The following is a 16,960-nucleotide window of genomic DNA, read 5'->3' on the forward strand; positions in this document are numbered from 1 at the left end:
CTCCAGCTGAGCCCCAGGGCCTGTACCACTCCTTCAGCAGAGCAAGATGGCTCGAAGCTGAGACCCGATGTTCAGGGCCATGGTGCCGGCGGGTATCGGGGGCTACACCAGCGAGTCTCACTGAGTTCGGTTCCCGGGCGGCTCTGGCACTCAAACTCGGGGCCTTGCATCTGCAAGGCATGTGCCCCTAACTCTTGAGCTATCTTCCCAGCCTGGTAAACCCCTGCAGGCTAAGGAAAATGTTGGCTTTTCTTGTTTTATCCGCCCCCTGACAAAAAATTTAAAAAGGAAAAAACATACTTAAAAACTATATTCCAGGGGCTGGAGTGATAGCACAGCGGGTAGGGCGTTTGCCTTGCACGCAGTCGACCTGAGTTCGATTGCCAGCATCCCATATGGTCCCCCGAGCACTGCCAGGAGTAATTCCTGAGTGCAGAGCCAGGAGTAATCCCTGTGCATTGCCAGGTGTGACCCAAAAAAGGAAAAAAAAATTATTCCAAAACTTGAACAAAACAAGCATTTTTCTGATCTGTGCTGCAGAGGACCAAAAAGGTCTAAAATCCCAGACTGAATTTTTGGCCAACTTGACTGATGCAAGACGCACCATTCCCAAGACCTAAACATCTTCTGGTTGGTCCCCTAACAAGGGAGTCTGAATGCACAGCTCTGAGCACTGAATACAGAGCTACAAGTTGCGCATGTTTATGGAAATTCCCGTGTATAAGGCATGCCGGGTGCCTCCCTACCGAGGAGGGGACTTTGCAAGTGGACAGGAGATGAGGTCGGCATAAACACACGGGTCGGTAAGACGCGGCACACGTGTGCAGGGCTGTGAGGTAGCTCGGAGGCTCCTGTCCGAGGCAGGGCCAGCAGTGGGTGGGAAGCAAGGCGCCTGACCACAGCCGCGGGTCCAGGGGTCGGTCTGCGTGGCCGGGCAGGTGATCAGCTGCCCCGGAGGTGAGTCTCCCAGGACCCGAGTTTCTGAACCCTGACATCTGGCTACGGAGATCTCGATTCTGCACGCTGCCGGCCTTGTGAGTGCGGGGCTTCAGAAGACGGCCCCGAGACTACCAGAGACTGCGTTCCCCGTGCGGCTGCCATCCCCCAGGGACTGTCCTGGATGTAGGTGCCAACGTCCAGTTCAGGGATGTAAAGTTCTGTGCATTCTGGCCTTGGGTTTTTGTTTCCTGACTGTGAGAACCACTGGGATTCTTAGAGGTTTCTCCCGGTGAAGCGGATCTGCGGATCTGTCTGCGTGAACAATTTCCCTTCCTGCCTTTGGGCAGAGGGGGGGTGGGCTAGCCTTGCTATGCTCCAACATTTCACCGACTGAAGGTTCTTGCAGAAAAGGTCAGTGTGTCTTTCCCATGAATACGTAAAAGACGGAATATTCCGTTGTCTTTCAAAGTCTCTGGCTGCAGGGAAAAAATGCAAATAGGGAGACGCGGGGTCCTTCCTGCGTTACTCCAGAGAGTCACTCAGGGGTCCTGGTACGTGCTATGAGGTCTTTCCAGCATGGTTGTATTTCCCAGGATTTTGCCATAAAAAGTGAAAACACAAGTCCAGCTTCTCAGACTTGGAATGGATGAAGGGGGTGGTGTGTGTGTGTGTGTGTGTGTGTGTGTGGGTCACACCTGGCTGAACTCAGGGCTTACTCCTGGGTCTTCACTCAGGAAGATGATGAGAGGGTGACAACCGTCTCTCTTCACGCTTGGAGGTGCTTGGGGGACCCCTAGGGTGCCGGGGATTGAACCCCTGTCGGCCGTGTGCCAGGCAAACACCCTACCCGCCGTGCTGATGGCTGCGGTGCTGACGCCGGCCCAGGAAGCTCTTTGGCAGACTGCGTGCAGCGCTACCAAGCGGCTGCTGGAGCAGAAACGTCTTTCTAGGAGTTCAGTTCTTGGCAGGAAAGTCACTTCTGATACCTGCGAGACATCTACTTGATTCCTTCCCCGCGAGGACCGGCTTGAAAGGTGACTTCGCAAAGATCCTGCCAGTGTGCGCAGACTTCTCTGCAGAAACAGACTCGTGTCCATGTACGAGTCAGTCCCTACACTCCTGCACTGCCACAGGACCCCAGCACGAGCCCTGACCTGGCTTGTGCGTGAGAAACTGTTCACAGTGATACCCCCCAACACCGGTGCAGCTGCTTTCTCCTGCTTTATTAGGAAACGTTGGCTGAAAGTGACTAGTTACTCCCTCAAAGAAAGCAGGATTTGCTTAGCTTTTTATTTCTTTTCCAGCAGGGTGGGGGGTACACACTCAGCTGTTTCCAGGGCTTACTCCTTGGCTCTGTGCTCAGGGAACCACATGCGGTGCCGAAGACCCAAACCCAGGTGGGCGTGGGCATCACCCTCTCACCAGCCCACGCCGGCCCAGCTCTGCTGGAAGCAGTCTCCACCCAGCGCCCCGACCCCCACCCAACCTTCTCCCCCAGCTCATGAGACAGGATTCCGACTAGGGGGCAATATTGCTGGCCCTTGTGCCTACTGTCCTTGGGTGTCAGCCTCACCTTATGTTCTTTTATATTCCACAAGCGAGTGCAGCCATCCGATGTTGGTCCCTCTCTCTTACTCAGGAGTACGCTCTTAACCACCGTCAGATGTGGCCCCCAAACTTCTAAACAGTTTTGGTGCTGGAAAAATAGCCCTGAGCATCGACAGGTGGGGCCCAACCCCGCGCCCCAAAAGAATGATCAGTTCTATACACATACTTGATTATTTAACCCCCTAGGGTTAGAACCGGAATGGATCGATAGCATGGTGGGTAGGGTGTTTGCCCTGCACATGGCCGACCTGGGTTCGATTCCTCCGTCCCCCTCAGAGAGCCCGGCAAGCTACCGAGAGCATCTCGCCCACATGGCAGAGCCTAGCAAGCTACCCGTGGCGTATTCGGTATGCCAAAAACAGTAACAACAAATCTCACGATGGGAGACGTTACTGGTGCCTGCTCGAGCAAATCGATGAGCAACGGGATGACAGTGCTACAGTGCTACAGGGTTAGAACCAGAGGTTAACTCAGAGGGATACTTACAAAGAATGAGAAATCAAAAGAAAAATCTATACAAACAAAATAGATTTTTTTTTTCTGGTATAGATTTTGGTCCCAACTAAATAGCCAATGAATCCCGGGCCAGGGGAAGTCAGGGTCCCTGTGTGGTTTCGGCTTGAAATAAACATCCGTGGCCCACGGGCGGGGGGAAGGGGAGCACGGCTGGGTGTCTACCAGCAGCCCTGCCTCGAAGGACAGACAGTGAAGACACTCTGCTCCCCTCTATTTTTTGGGGGGAGGGCTTTTTGGGTCACACCCGGCGATGCACAGGGGTTACCCCTGGCTCTGCACTCAGGAATTACTCCTGGTGGTGCTTGGGGGACCATATGGAATGATGCCAGGGATCCAACCCGGGTCAGCCGTGTCTAAGGCAAATGCCCTCCCCGCTGTGCTATTGCTCCAGCCCTGCTCCCCTCTCTCACTGGAGTCCACCGTGGACGCAGAGACAGCACCTGGGTGCCGACCGCCAGGGTGCTGGCCACTGAGAGCCTACAAGAAGAAAGAAGCACGTCCTGGCAGCGAGGTTAGTGCTGGCACTGACACTCACGCCACACATAAAACTGCCACTGCCCCATCACGTCAATAAAAACACGCAAGCCATCTGCCCAGCACCCCCGCCCTGGGGAATTTTCTGCTCAAGAAACAGGCAGACAGGCAGGCAAGGGTCCAGGTACCGGATGCTCATGGGTTTGTTTTCTAAAGAAAATGAAAACAAAACCTGAAATTGAGAAGCCAGATTATCTCCCAGGAAGAATGAACATGGGGAACACTGAAAGACCCAGATGCACGGACACCCCTGCCGCCCCCCCCCCCCAAATTTACTATCGAAAGTTTTTCGATTAAGAGCAAATCATGGTCTTTGGTGGAAATTTTACTACGTTTGAATTTGCAATAGCAGCATTTATTTGACATGAGCTATTGCTTACTATAAATAATGCTAGAAAATCTCCCCCCATACACAAAACCCAGTGAATTTGGCCATTTCACTTACAAGTGTGGGGGCCAGAGATAGAGTACAGTGGGTAGGGAACTTGCCTTCCACGCAGTCAACCTGGGTTTGATACCATATGGTGACCTGAACTTGCCATGAGGTATTTCTGAGCACAGAGGAGTGAGGAGTAAGCCCTGGGCACCATTGGGCTTAAAAACAACTTCCCCCATACCAATTTTAGAGAAAATGTCCTCAATAGAAAAGGAATTGGTGAAGCATGCAATGAAAATGCTATTTCAAGAAAATATTATAAATCAAGGAAATAAAACTGTTTGTGATTAAGAAGGGGAAGATTTGCAAACACACCATCCCTGTATTTTTATACAGACCAGAGTTTCTCGACTATTTTTCCAATGTGGCACCCGACCAACCCAGATGCCTGCTAGCACCACCCCCATCCTCACCTCATATGCCCCCATTTATGCTATTGTCACCTGTGGCCCCCTTGGGATATCCTGGGGGCCAATCGGGGGTCATCTGGCCCCTGTTGAGAAATGCTGACATAGATTATATTTTGGCCAATGGAAAGGTGTATAGTCTCATCTGAAAACAGATTTTTTTTTTTTCCTTTTGGGTCATACCAGGCAATGCACAGGGGTTACTCCTGGCTGGTGCACTCAGGAATTACTCCTGGCGATGCTCAGGGGACCATATGGGGATGCTGGGAATCAAACCTGAGTTGGCCACATGCAAGGCAAACACCCTACCCGCTGTGCTATCTCTCCAGCCCCTGAAAACAGGTTTTTAACAAGGTCATCTCTGTGTACAGTTCTTCCATAACACACATACGTGTATTTTTTTTTAAGTAATACAGGTAACACGACATTGAAAACTTTGAAGAATAACTTAAGAACGACTGATAGTCTTGGGTACTGCTTTAATAAATGGCAAAACTCATGCTGATAATGGACATCATAAAATTACCATATCAGTAATTATATAAGCTCCTCTGCCTTTCTCCACCTCAAATCACCACATGAACATCGTTGCCGGTGACAATAATGACAGACCTGCCTCAGCAAACCAAGCCTTCTCCAGGCAGAAGATGAACAGGAGACTCAGATAAGAAAACTAAAGAGCCAAGAAGCAATAAAATCACCAACCCACAAAACACAATGGCTCTAAGACTGCTGCTGGGGCGGGGGGCTGTTAGCAAAACATGGATAAAGGTGCAAATCCGCGCCATGTTGCTGGGACAGGGTGAAGAGAGAGAGTGACTGCCGGACACGGCCTAACTCTCTGTTTCTCCTGCGCACCTCACTAGCTCAGCCCAGGACACACCGACACGGGGCTGCTGGGCATTGTTTTCATTTTGATATTCGGCCAACTTTCAGCAATGAACACCATAGCTTTAAACATATTGTTTCAGGGCTGGAGCTATAGTACAGCGGGTAGGACAGGGCGGGTAGGGCGTATGTACAGCGGGTACATCCCATATGGCCCCTGAGCACCGCCAGGAGCAATTCCTGAGTGCAAAGCCAGGAGTATCCCCTGAGCATCGCTGGGTGTGACCCAAAAAGAAAAAATAAATAAATAAATAAACATATTGTTTTTTTTTTTTTTTGCACTATTGGGTCACACCTGGTGATGCTCAGGCGTTACTCCTGGCTTTGCGCTCAGAAATTACTCCTGGCGGTGCTTGGGGAACCCTATGGGATGCCAGAGATCGAACCCGGGGGATCGGACCTGAGTTGGTTCGCGTGCAAGGCAAACACCCTACCCGCTGTACTCGTGCTCCGGCCCATAAATAAACATATTGTTTTGACATGTCCCAATAAGGGTCTATTTGTCAAGGGAGCAAAACAGAAGGCCTTAAAAAAATATAACAATAATTAGACTAAGAGTCACTATTTAGCTGGGAGCTCTGGGAGCTGCGTTTGCCTGCTTGTCCCTGCCCACGACAGCGACCAGCTATGCCCCTGCGGACTCCCAGGTGCCAGAGGCTCCGTCAATGACGTGAGCCGTGGACTTTCCCCACAAGCACCCGCCAGAGGCCCGGGGAACCAGCTTCTGCCTCTGGATTAGGACCTTGTGCTGTTTGCTTGGAGGGTGGGGGGCATGTCACCTCTGGCTGTGCTCGGGGCTTCCTCCTGGCCCTGCTTCTGCGCAGGGATCACTCTGGATGGGGCTAGGGGACCACGCGGGCTGCAGGAATGGGGCTGGGCGGGCTGCGTGCACTGCGTGGCACGTCCCCTCCCCTCCAGATACTCTCCCCTCAGGCGCTATCACTCTGGCCCCTGGATTAGGAGGCTTTTGCTGTTATTGTTTGGAAGCCAGACTATGGTACTATCACTCGGACCCTGGCCTAAGTCGTGTTTGTGATTGTTTGGAAGCCACACGAGGCAGATACCCTCCCAGCAGTGCTATGCTCTGGGCCCCTGCAGGAGGATGTTTTGTCGTTGCCTGGAAGCCACACCTGGCCATGCTCCTGGGTGAGCCCAGAGATCACTCCCTGCTTCTCAGAGGCCATATGGGATGCCGGGGATCAAACCCAGGCAGGCACACGCAAGGACAGCGCCCTTGTGTGCTGTGCTCTCTCTCCACCCACCGGATGGCTGGGTAATCTTCAAAGGATTAAGGAAAGGAGGGAAAACAGAATTTACAAATGACCTGGAGAAGAAATACGGTAATCCCACATCTACCCAACATATTTTTTTTTTAAAAAAAAAATATCTCTAATTCTAAATACATTCCTGGTAACAGAATTTCCGTATCTAGCAAGCTACTAACGTGCCCACGAGGCTATGGAGAGACTTTATGGAAACTGATCTTTAACAAAAAATTGACGCAAAACTGATCACATACACTTCAAAGCCTATGGGTACTTTTTACTCCCTGCCTCCCCCAAAAAAGGACACTTCAGAAAATTATGGAATTCCTTGGGGACCCAGCATAGAGTAAGATGCTGAGTGAAAGCATTATTCTTCTATTCGTGCCTCCCTGAATCTCCGCATACCAGGCCTCTAAATCAGTGACGGCAACCGGCCCAGATGAACCCTCGTAGCCCGAAACGGGAATCCAACCCCACAGACCTTCCCTAAGTCACATCTCTGATCACCACCGCGTAAACTGCAGCAATCTGAATGGCAAAGAGCAGATGTTAACACTGGTTGAAGGTAGAGCCCCGTGACACGCACAGTTCCCCGGTGTCACCCCCGCCTCTGGCCACGCTTCAGAGATTTCTCAGGGTTCAGCCACGAGACCTCCAACACCTTTTCCAGTAACTGGCAGAGTCAGATGCGATGAGGTCACATGACAGAAGACACTCGCTTTCAGTAAGGGCCTCAAATTACTCACTGCCAGACAGGCCCAGAGCAAAAATAGAGAAAGAAAGAAAATCAAAAACACCCTCCAAGCAAGGCAGCAAAATGTGGTACACCAGGAATGATGTCACGGCTGAGGCGGATGTGGGATCTGTGATGAGCCACAAGCGAACAAGTCAGGCGCATGACGGGGAACCTCTGGGCGCGTGGCCAGGATCCTGACTGCAAGAAGATTCCATCAGAAAAATCTCAAAAACGATTCCGGACAGCTGGAACTGGAAACACAGGGTGGACAGAGCCTGGCAGAGCCCAGCCCTCCCGCCACTGTGGCCTGGCGAGCTCGACTAGGTGTCACCCCTGAGCACAGAGCCAGGAGCAGGCCCTGAGCAAAAGAAAAGAAAAAAAATCAGAACATAAATGAGTCCTGACCATGATTTAGGCTCAAACGAAGACTTCTCAAAAATTCTCTTTTCTACGTGCCTTATTATATAATTCTTAATTCTTCCTTCTGTTCCTGTGGGGTTGGGGTTGACAACTTTAGACGCCCCACACTCAAGGCCACGGAAGGGACCGTCCAAGTAAAACAGCGAAACAGTGAAAACTCAGGGGCAAGTTCAAAAGCATTTTACCCCGACTTTTCAGTCTTGCAGGGGTGCGGACCCCATGTTTCCTCAAACTCCCCCTGAAGTTTTCAACCAAAAGGCATTTCCGAAGTGCGGACTGTCTAGGACGCCTCACCTGAGAAGGGTTTGGAGGCCCTGGACACTGCCAGCTGGTGTTCAAATCCTGTTTAAATTCACTGTGTGTGTGAGTGTGTGTGTGTGTGTGTGTGTGTGAGAGTGTGTGTATGTGAGTATGTGTGTGAGTGCATGTGAGTGTGTAAGTATGAGTGTGAGTGTGTGAGTGTGTGTGAGCGTGTGTGTGCATGTGAGTGTGTGAGTGTGTGTCAGTGTGTGTGTGTGTTGAGTGTGTGTGCTCACTAGCAGTGCTCAGGGAGCACTGAGACCACTCTCAACAATACCCGGCCAGGCTATGTGGGCCTGATGAGGGCCCCCAGGGCTAGGGCGAGCACCACTGGGGGAGGAGGTAGTGGGGAAGGGATCGGATTTGGGCCTTGCACCTCCAAGACATGTGCTGCAGCCTCTGGGCCACCGCCCTGGCCACCCCCGGCCACCGCCATCACTTCCTCAGTGTGTGACCAACTACCGCACCTGAGTCTCACTTCCGTCCCCCCAGGGCTGCTGGAGTGCTCCTACTTTTCTGTCTAGAAAGTGCTCCCACGCCCGCCCCCCACAGCCAGCATCCATGCAATGGCAGCTGCATCTTTCACTCTCCCCAAGCCCCGGGAAACGCCTTTGCATCAGGGAGCCCGTGAAGTCCCTCCCTGTGCTGCACAGCACTTCGTTCACTCTCCTGGTGTCAGATCCCGGAGGGGCCCAGCAGCACACGATCCTGTGGCCCACGGCCCATGCAGGAAGGTCGCTCCGTGCGCGCCACTGCTGCCGTGGGCGCGGCGGCCTCTCCCCCGCCCGCTCTGGCTCGGCGAGGTTCCCGCCAGGAGTCCCTGTGCTGGTGCTCGCTCCGGAGGCGGAAGCATGTCCCCTGCCCAGAAATAACTCAGTTCCGGCCGAGCCTAAGCACCTTCAATTCAATCACTCTGTGTGTGTGTGTGTGTGTGTGTGTGTGTGTGTGTGTGTGTGTGTGTGTGTGTGTGTGTTGAGATGGAGAAGGGTCGCGTATGAGAACAATAGTTGGAAAGGGTCACTCTGGACAGGAACTGAGTGTTGAAAGGGGGTAAAGGGGTTGACATGATAACCTCTCAGTATCTGAACTGCAAACCATAGTGCCCCAAAGGGGGGAGGGAGAGAGGGAGAGAGGGGGAGAGAGAGAGAGAGAGAGAGAGAGAGAGAGAGAGAGAGAGAGAGAGAGAGAGAGAGAGAGGGGAGAGAGAGAGAGAAGGGGAGGAGAAGAGAGGGGAGGGGAAAGGTGGGGTGGGGCGGAGAAAGGAGAGGAGAGAGAGAGAGAGAGAGAGGAGAGAGAGAGAGAGAGAAGGGGAGGAGAAGAGAGGGGAGGGGAAAGGTGGGGTGGGGCGGAGAAAGGAGAGGAGAGAGAGAGAGAGAAGGGGAGGGGAGGGGAAGGGAGGGGAGGGGAGGAGACCTACCACAGAGGCAGGCTGGGGGTGGGTGGGGCGGGGGGGGGAGCAGGATGGGGTGGGAGGGAACCTGGGGACGCTGGTGCCGGGACATGACACCAGTGGAGGGACGGTGCTGAACACTGCATGACTGAAACCCAACCATGAACCGCTTTGCAGTGCTCTATCTTACAGAGATTCCATTAAAAAAAAATTTTTTTTTAAACTAACAAAAAACCCACCTTCAGTTTTCAGAAGCGCGGCGTGCTCCCTCTGGTCCCAGGACCCCCTCCAGCCAGCAGCGAAGGCTCTGGACACGGCCTTCCGGCCAGCTCTGCCCCCTAGGCAGAACCCCAGGGGGCACTCAGAACCTGCTGGACACGGCCCTGCAAAGCCAGACCCCCACCCCGAAGGGCCTTCTGGGGCACAGGCTCGAAAACTTCTTTTGATATCCCTTCCAAAGCGGGTGTCTGGGCTCAGAGGCCGAGGGCTCCCTTGCGAAGGCGGGCGGGGGTCAGTGGCCAGCGACCCGGGGCGGCAGGTAGCAGAGCCAAGGGCTAAGGAACGAGAGGCAGACCGTCCCGCAGGAAGAGAAAGGAAGGCAAGCGCCAAGATGCTGAGCAGGGCCGGTACTCGATCCCGCTGGCCCACTACATGGGAGAGAAAATAGAGGACGCCACAAGACTGCTGGGAACGCTCATCGAAGAAGGTGCCCTTGGGGCTGGAGCAATAGCAGAGCGGGTAGGGTGTTTGCCTTGCACGTGGTCGACCCGAGTTCGATTCCCAGCATACCATAGGGTCCCCTGAGCACCGCCAGGAGTAATTCCTGAGTGCAGAGCCAGGAGTAACCCCTGAGCATCGCCGGGTGTGACCCAAAAAGCAAAAAAAAAAGAAGGTGCCCTTGATTTGGGGGCCAGAGCGACAGCACAGCAGGGAAGGTTGCACCCAGCTGGCCCAGGTTCAATCCCCGGCACCCCACTTGGTCCCCCAAGAGCCGCCAGATGTGATTCCTGAGTGCAGAGCCAGGAGTCAGCCCTGAGGACCCCTGGGGGTAGCCCCCAAACAAACAACAAAGAGGAAAACTAGGGACACTCGTGCCACACACGTCATATTACGCCCTGGGGATCTGCTGGAGAATGCCAGGAAGGCAAACATCTGCCCGAAGTGCACCGCTGGAGCGGAAGGGAATTCAGACGGGTGTGGACCCCGGGGGACGGTCCTAAAGCTAAGGAGTCCCCACTCGAAGGAGCACTGTGTGGGGAGGGGGCAGAGACGTAGCGGCCTGGGGCCGGAGCAACAGTACAGCAGGTAGGGTGTTCTCCTTGCATGCGGCCGGCCGACCTGGGCTCAAGGGTTCAATTCCGGGCATCCCATATGGCCCCCCAAGCACCGCCAGGAGTGATTCCTAAGTGCAGAGTCAGGAGTAATTCCTGAGCATCGCTGGGAGTGATTTCCCGCCCCCCCCAAAACATTTTAAAATATTAAAAAAAAAAAAACAAGGGCTGGAGCGATAGCACAGCGGGTAGGGCGTTTGCCTTGCACGTAGCCACCCCGGGTTCGATTCCCAGCATCCCATATGGTCCCCTGAGCACCGCCAGGAGTGATTCCTGAGTGCAGAGCCAGGAGTAACCCCTGAGCGATGCCAGGTGTGACCCAAAAAGAAAAAAAAAAATCCCAACAGAGCAACCTGTGTGTCCGGGCTGCTTCTCTCGCCCACCCCTCACACACACACAACACCCCCTCCCCGCCCCCCAAACACAGCCTCGGAAAGGACGGCCAAGGTTCTTGCAGAACACTGCCACGGTCCCTTGCCGGCCATGCCCAGCAAATGACCAGCATGGCCATGGCCTGGTTTGTGGCACTGAAGGACAACTTCTGAAAGTCGCTCACACCCTGACGTCTGCCTCCCCCCTGCCCCACCCCCCACCGCGCAGGCAGGGCACTGAGCAGTGTCCTTGTCGCTGACCCACCCCCCCACCTCCCTAAAAGCACACAACAGGGCTTCCTGGCCTCCCTCCGACTCTGGGCAGATAGCGAGGCCTGCCCCAGCTGGTCCGGGCCTGACCGGGGTGTGGGGGGGGGGGGGCGGGGGCACCCCATGAGCAGCAGGTCACATGATCCTGGAAGCGGCCCAGGCGGCCTGCCCCACCCCAGCTGGCTCCCTGCCGGCAGCAACTGTCTTGCTCGCAAATGCTGGGGGGCTCGGCTGTCCCCTTCGATGGCACGGCCGGGGCCCACGGCCCTGCGTCCTGTCCCGGATGCCAGCAGCTCTTGGGCGCCTGCAGCAAACGTAAGGCCCCAGGGGGTGGGGGAAGGTCCGGTGCAGCTGTCTGAAGGGTCACCTTCAGGGCCTGTGGCCACGAGGAATCGAGTCCTCCAAAAGCCTCCCGCCCGCCCTTGACAGGTGAGAGTCGGGGACAGCTGCCGCCCACGGGACCTCCATGAACTTTCTAAGAAAAAGCTCCACGGGCTCACACAGCCAGCGTGCTGGCATGCGTGCACCGCGTAGGAGGACGTCGAGGGGCACCCGGGATCCCCCCGTCACTGCCGGGCAGGCCCCCACACCCACCCAGAGCAAAGCAGGCGCAAGGGCCACTTGAAGCACATCCAGGCACCTCCCCAAGGAGAGTGGAGGCCGAGAAGGCGTTTCCGTAGACCGTCTCCAGTACGGACCGGTGTCAGAGCACAGCACGCCAGGCTGTCGGTGCCAAGCCGGGGGCAGGCCTTCCTTCGACCCTCGGACCCGCCGCGGTGCCATCGCGCGTGCAAAACCCAAAGCGTTCCAGGGTGTCCCATCAGTCAGGCCTCAAAGGCTCTTGAGCCCGAGGGCCCTCCCTGCCCCACCTCACCCAGGGAGTGGCCAAGTCCAGCTCCCACTCGATGGGCCCCACCGTCCCCAGACCCCGGGGACATGGAAACTGGGTCCGCCCGTTTGCAAACATCAGCTGCCAGCATCTCTGCATCTCTGGGCTTTTGTTTTGTTTTTTAATTGCTTCTGGTTACCGACTTACCTAATCTCAGTTTCTGCCTAAGAAAACTTGACAGCCTACCTCCACCGGCTGCAAAACCAAAGTCCCCCAGGCGGCGAGACTCGAGAGGAGCCGTGAAACCTTACTGCAGACCCCGCCACGCACGGGAGGGCAGCCCCCTCAGATTGCCCCACTCCTGGGGGTGAGGTGTGAAGCCAGCGGCTGCCAGGCGGGCTGGCAGCACGATGCCTGGTGCTATTTAAAACAGGCGAGCGTAGGCAAGAAGGCTGCACCCTCGACACGCTCTGGAATTAATTCTGCGAGGACCGACCCGGCCAGGAGCTCTCGGCGGGGGGGGAGGTTTCCCGGGAGGTGGGGGGCTCCTCTGGCCACACCTGCAGGGCTGTGGATGATAGGGATTTGGGGTCATCTCCGGCTTTGAGTGGACAGAGACCAGGGCACCCCCCACCAGCGGTCAACGGTGTCCAGCCTGAGAAATTCAGCCTCGCTTGAGAACAGCAGAGCAACCATGGCCTGACCATTTGGCCACCCACCCGTCCATCCGCTAATCCGAGTGTCCTCTCGCTCGGCATCCCTCGTAATGGAGAGTATTCGCTTCCCACTGCTGTCCAACAAGTGACAAGTCATCCTCCCTGCGTCCCCGAGAGGAATGCAATCAAAGCCCAGGACACGGCTCAGCGAGAAGGAAGCAGGTTCCAGCCGGCTTCCGTGGGAACCTGTCACTTCCACGAGTCCAAGCAGACGTAAAATTGTCTCCAGCAGCCAATTTGTCAGAGGGAGGCTGCTGTCAGACACCGAGCAGGGGGAGGGGGGCAGGGTGCATCCAGACACGGGGAGACTGAGCACGAGGCCGGTCCCCCACCCCTCTGACCCACACTGCCGACCTCTCCATTCCAAGGGACGATTTTCAGGGTCAGAACTCCGAAGGCTCACTCAAAATAAATACTGTCATACACCACACACCTCACTGGACTAAAAGCAAAATTCCACGCCATGAACGTTTCCCCCAGTTACACGAGTCCCCCCAACCCCCCTCGCACCAAAGGAAAAAGGGTTCTGGGTTGCCTGACAACAAACTCTTCAACTTTGGGCCTTGACGCTTCATCTAGGAAAGCGGGTGGAGCAGATGGGAGATGGACACCAGGTACCAGATCAGGGGTGGGAATGAAAGACATCAACCAGGGAACCAAGATTCCCACTCAAGGTAAAAGAACCAAGGAACCAAGGAATCCACTCAAGGTAAAAGAGAGGGGGCGACTGGTCCCCATCCTGAAGTTCCTGCCACCTGCACTAGGGGGCAGTGCTCTCCCCAAAGGGAAGCCAGAGAAGCCCCCCCCCCCAATCTGGTTTCATGTAAACTGAGACCCCAATAAACTTAAATACAAATTTTGTGTCCCATCAGACTGCCGAAGTGGCCAGAACACAAAACCTATAAAGCAGAGAGAAAAAAAAAAACCGTTTGCGTTCTGCAGGCAGAGCAGAGAGGTTTTCTAACAGATGAAAGCAATTAAACACAGTGCACTGCTCTTTCATCACTGGCTAACCTGCCACTTGGGTTAAAAAAAAAAAAGAAGTCTGGAGCCTTCGACCAGGCATAAAAACAGAGGTCTACGGAAAACGCTCCAGTCTCACAAGCACATATCTTTTCAAGTCAAAATACGTGTTGATGAATGTTTAATTCTGTTCCAGCCCAACTCTCACAAGTACACGTGGGCATCAGGGCTGAGACAACGCACGGGGAAGAACTGATATTCCAGAAGAATAAGAATAAGCTGATCGCTTTGGGCCTATGTAGAGAGCCGCAGAGAATACAGTGAGAAAGTTATCCAGAAAAAGCAAAAGGGACTTGAAATCGTATATCCTCTTACCCCCCCCCACTTCCATCCCCCTCCCCCCCCCCCAAGAAAGCAAGTTAAGAACACAGACAGGACAAACTCCCCCAGGACCTAATTTGCTGGAAGAGTCCCCAAACGGCTCCGGATTCACCAACCTCTCCCTGGCTTTCAATGAAAAGTCACACAGACTCCCTTAAGTCAACGACGTTTACTTTGAGCCACTTCAAACCTCAAACTTAAACAGAATTTATTAAATAAACACAACCATGAAAGGAAGAGAGGGGGGAAAAAAAAACGGGAGCAAAAGGGAGCAAAGAAACCGCAGCAACTCTCATGGGGAGGGGGTGGGGGTGGGGGTCTCAAGCCAAGGGTTTCAAGTAACCCAAAGGGGGGTATGAAGTTTGATCTTCCCCCCCCCCCCCAAGAACCCTTTTGCCTGGAAACCGACTTCCCTGACAGGCCAGCTCGAGACCCGACCCGGGCCGGGCACTCCACGCGCACGCTTTGGGCGCCCGCTCGGAAACGGGTCCCCGGGGCCCTGGCGGAGCACCTCTCGGGGAGCACGCCGGCCACCTGGACTCCAAAGGTCCGGGCGGCGGCCACGCGTGAATGATTAAACCCTCGGGCCGCCCCTGCCCGCGCTGCCCGCAGCCGGCTCCGTGCACAGGAAGCCGGCACGTTGTGCAGAGGAAATACCAAACCTTTCTTGGAAGAAAGAAAAAAAAAAAAAGGCATGTCCCCCGATGGGACTTTTCTAAAACACACAAACAAAAAAATAACTTCAGGTTTCCTGCACCCCGGGATGATGTTGCAACGCGCAGAGCTGCGGGGCCGCCGGGACGCTGCGATCGGGATCGGGCTAAGGAGGAAGGGGGCGGGCAGCCGGCCACCCCCCGCCCCTCCTAAGACAGCTCACCTGGGCAGCGTGTCCCCAGCCCAGCGGGAGCGCGGGACGCAGCAGGACCTGCCCCGGCTTACTCACGCCGAGCCTGCCCGGCGGAGAGGGGGTGGCGGCGGAGATGAACCCGCGGCTCCCGGCAAAGTTTCGTCCTCCCGGACTCGGGGCAGGGGGAGCGCGGAGAGCGCGCGGCGCGGCGGGCAGATGCCCGCGCCCACCCCCGGCCCAACACTCATCCCCACCCTAGAGATCAAAGGGGAGGGGAGGGGAAGCGCGCCCCGGGAGCGGGGTCCGGGCGGCCGGCACACTCACCTCGGGGAAGAAGTTGTCCATTGTTCCCGTGCGCCCCGGGCGCCCAGCGCGCGCGCGGCGGTCAGCGCGGCTGCCCAGCTCACGGTGTCACGGCGCGGCCCGCCGGAGCCCGAGCCCGCGGGGCTGTCCCGCGCCCATCGCCCGGGCCCCGCTGCCCGCCTCCCGCCGCGTCGCTCGGCGCCCGGGACCCCGCGTCTCCGGAACGGCCCCGTCCCCAGCGCCGCCTTTTGTCTGCTCCGGCTCCAAGTTGCTCACTTGTGCGCGCCGCGCTCGCCGGCGGGGCACGGCCGGTGGCACATTCCTCCCGCGGGGCTGGGCGCCGGGGGCCGGGGGGGTGGGGGGGCGCGACCGCCTCGCTTCCTCTTTCTCCCGCACTCGGGGTGGCGCTCCGCTCGGCGGGACGGCGGCTGAGCCCGGCGAGTCCCGAGAGTCGTTTGCTCCCGGGCCGGCGCCGCAGCGGGGAGTCTTCGGGCGCCCGGGCTCGGCCGGCTGCCGGCGACTCAGACTTGCGGACCGACCGGAGCCCAAGCCCCGCCCCGCTCGCCAGCCCCGCCCCCGGCGCGCTGGACACGCCCACCGGAGCGGAGCCCCGCCCAGTCCTCGGCCCGCCTTGCCCCGCCCATCCTCAAAGCGCCCCGGACCTCAGTCAACCGCGCCCTGCGCTTCCGCGCGGTCCGGCCCCGCCCCGCCTGGCGGTCCGCCCCACCTTCCATAGAGGCCCCGCCCCCACAGGCGCGCCCCGCCCCACTTTACCTAGGCCCCGCCCAGCAGGCGCGCCCCGCCCCTCCTTCCACCTAGGCCCCGCCCCACCTCCCACCGAGGCCCCGCCCACCCCGCCTCTGCCTGCGAGCCGGGCGGGCCTCCTGCACCCGGTGCAGCTCGGTTTGCTGCCTTCCCCCACCTAGGCGCGGCTGGGGGGAGTTGACTCCACAACCTCTGGTGATAGACCAAATAGTCCCGAGGGAAAAAGGCGCGGGGGAGGGGGGGTCTTCTGTGCCTTTGATCTTTAGCAGACCCTGGAACCGGCTCAACACGGATCTCATTAATGCAACTCGGCAGATGAGCGACCCCGGGGAAGGAAGCGGTGCGTGGAGCTGCCCCGGCTGTTGGGCCAGATCAAAGCGTCGAACAGAGGCTAATCAGAGAGTTTCTGGGAGCGGCTTGCCCGGCTTGAGTTTCTCTCCCGCAGCTGAAAGACGTTTTCAGAACGGTGGGGGACATGGGAGTTTTGCAAACTGGAAGAGGACGTGGCTAATTGCACCTTTCGTATACGCTTCTCCCTGGGCTTGAAGGAAACCAAGATAGGCAAATAGCACTGAGATGGGTAAAGTATTAAGGCCGCCAGGTATCGTGTCCTGGAATACCTGGAAACCTTGTTTCAAAATGCACGTTGGAATTCGGTGGGGTGAGCGCTGGCGACCCGTATTTCTAAACCAGCTTCCTGGTGCCCTCAAAGCGTAGCACCTGGCCCTGTGCGGCTTTGCAGGCT

At 56.5% G+C, this 16,960-nt stretch overlaps 1 protein-coding gene across 1 annotated transcript in view; it reads right to left on the bottom strand.

Annotated features, from left to right (window-relative positions):
• MYO10 (myosin X) overlaps window positions 1-15,974 on the bottom strand; it is a 197,204-nt gene extending 181,230 nt beyond the window's left edge. Inside the window, exon 1 of the mRNA XM_055135527.1 lies at window positions 15,472-15,974. Within this exon, the coding sequence (XP_054991502.1) occupies window positions 15,472-15,492 (21 nt within the window). The 5' untranslated portion in view covers window positions 15,493-15,974. The remainder of the gene's footprint in view (window positions 1-15,471) is intronic.
• Between the last annotated feature and the right edge of the window lie 986 nt (window positions 15,975-16,960).

This window comes from Sorex araneus, chromosome 1 (genome assembly GCF_027595985.1).
Source record: "Sorex araneus isolate mSorAra2 chromosome 1, mSorAra2.pri, whole genome shotgun sequence".
Classification (NCBI taxonomy): Eukaryota; Metazoa; Chordata; class Mammalia; order Eulipotyphla; family Soricidae; genus Sorex; species Sorex araneus.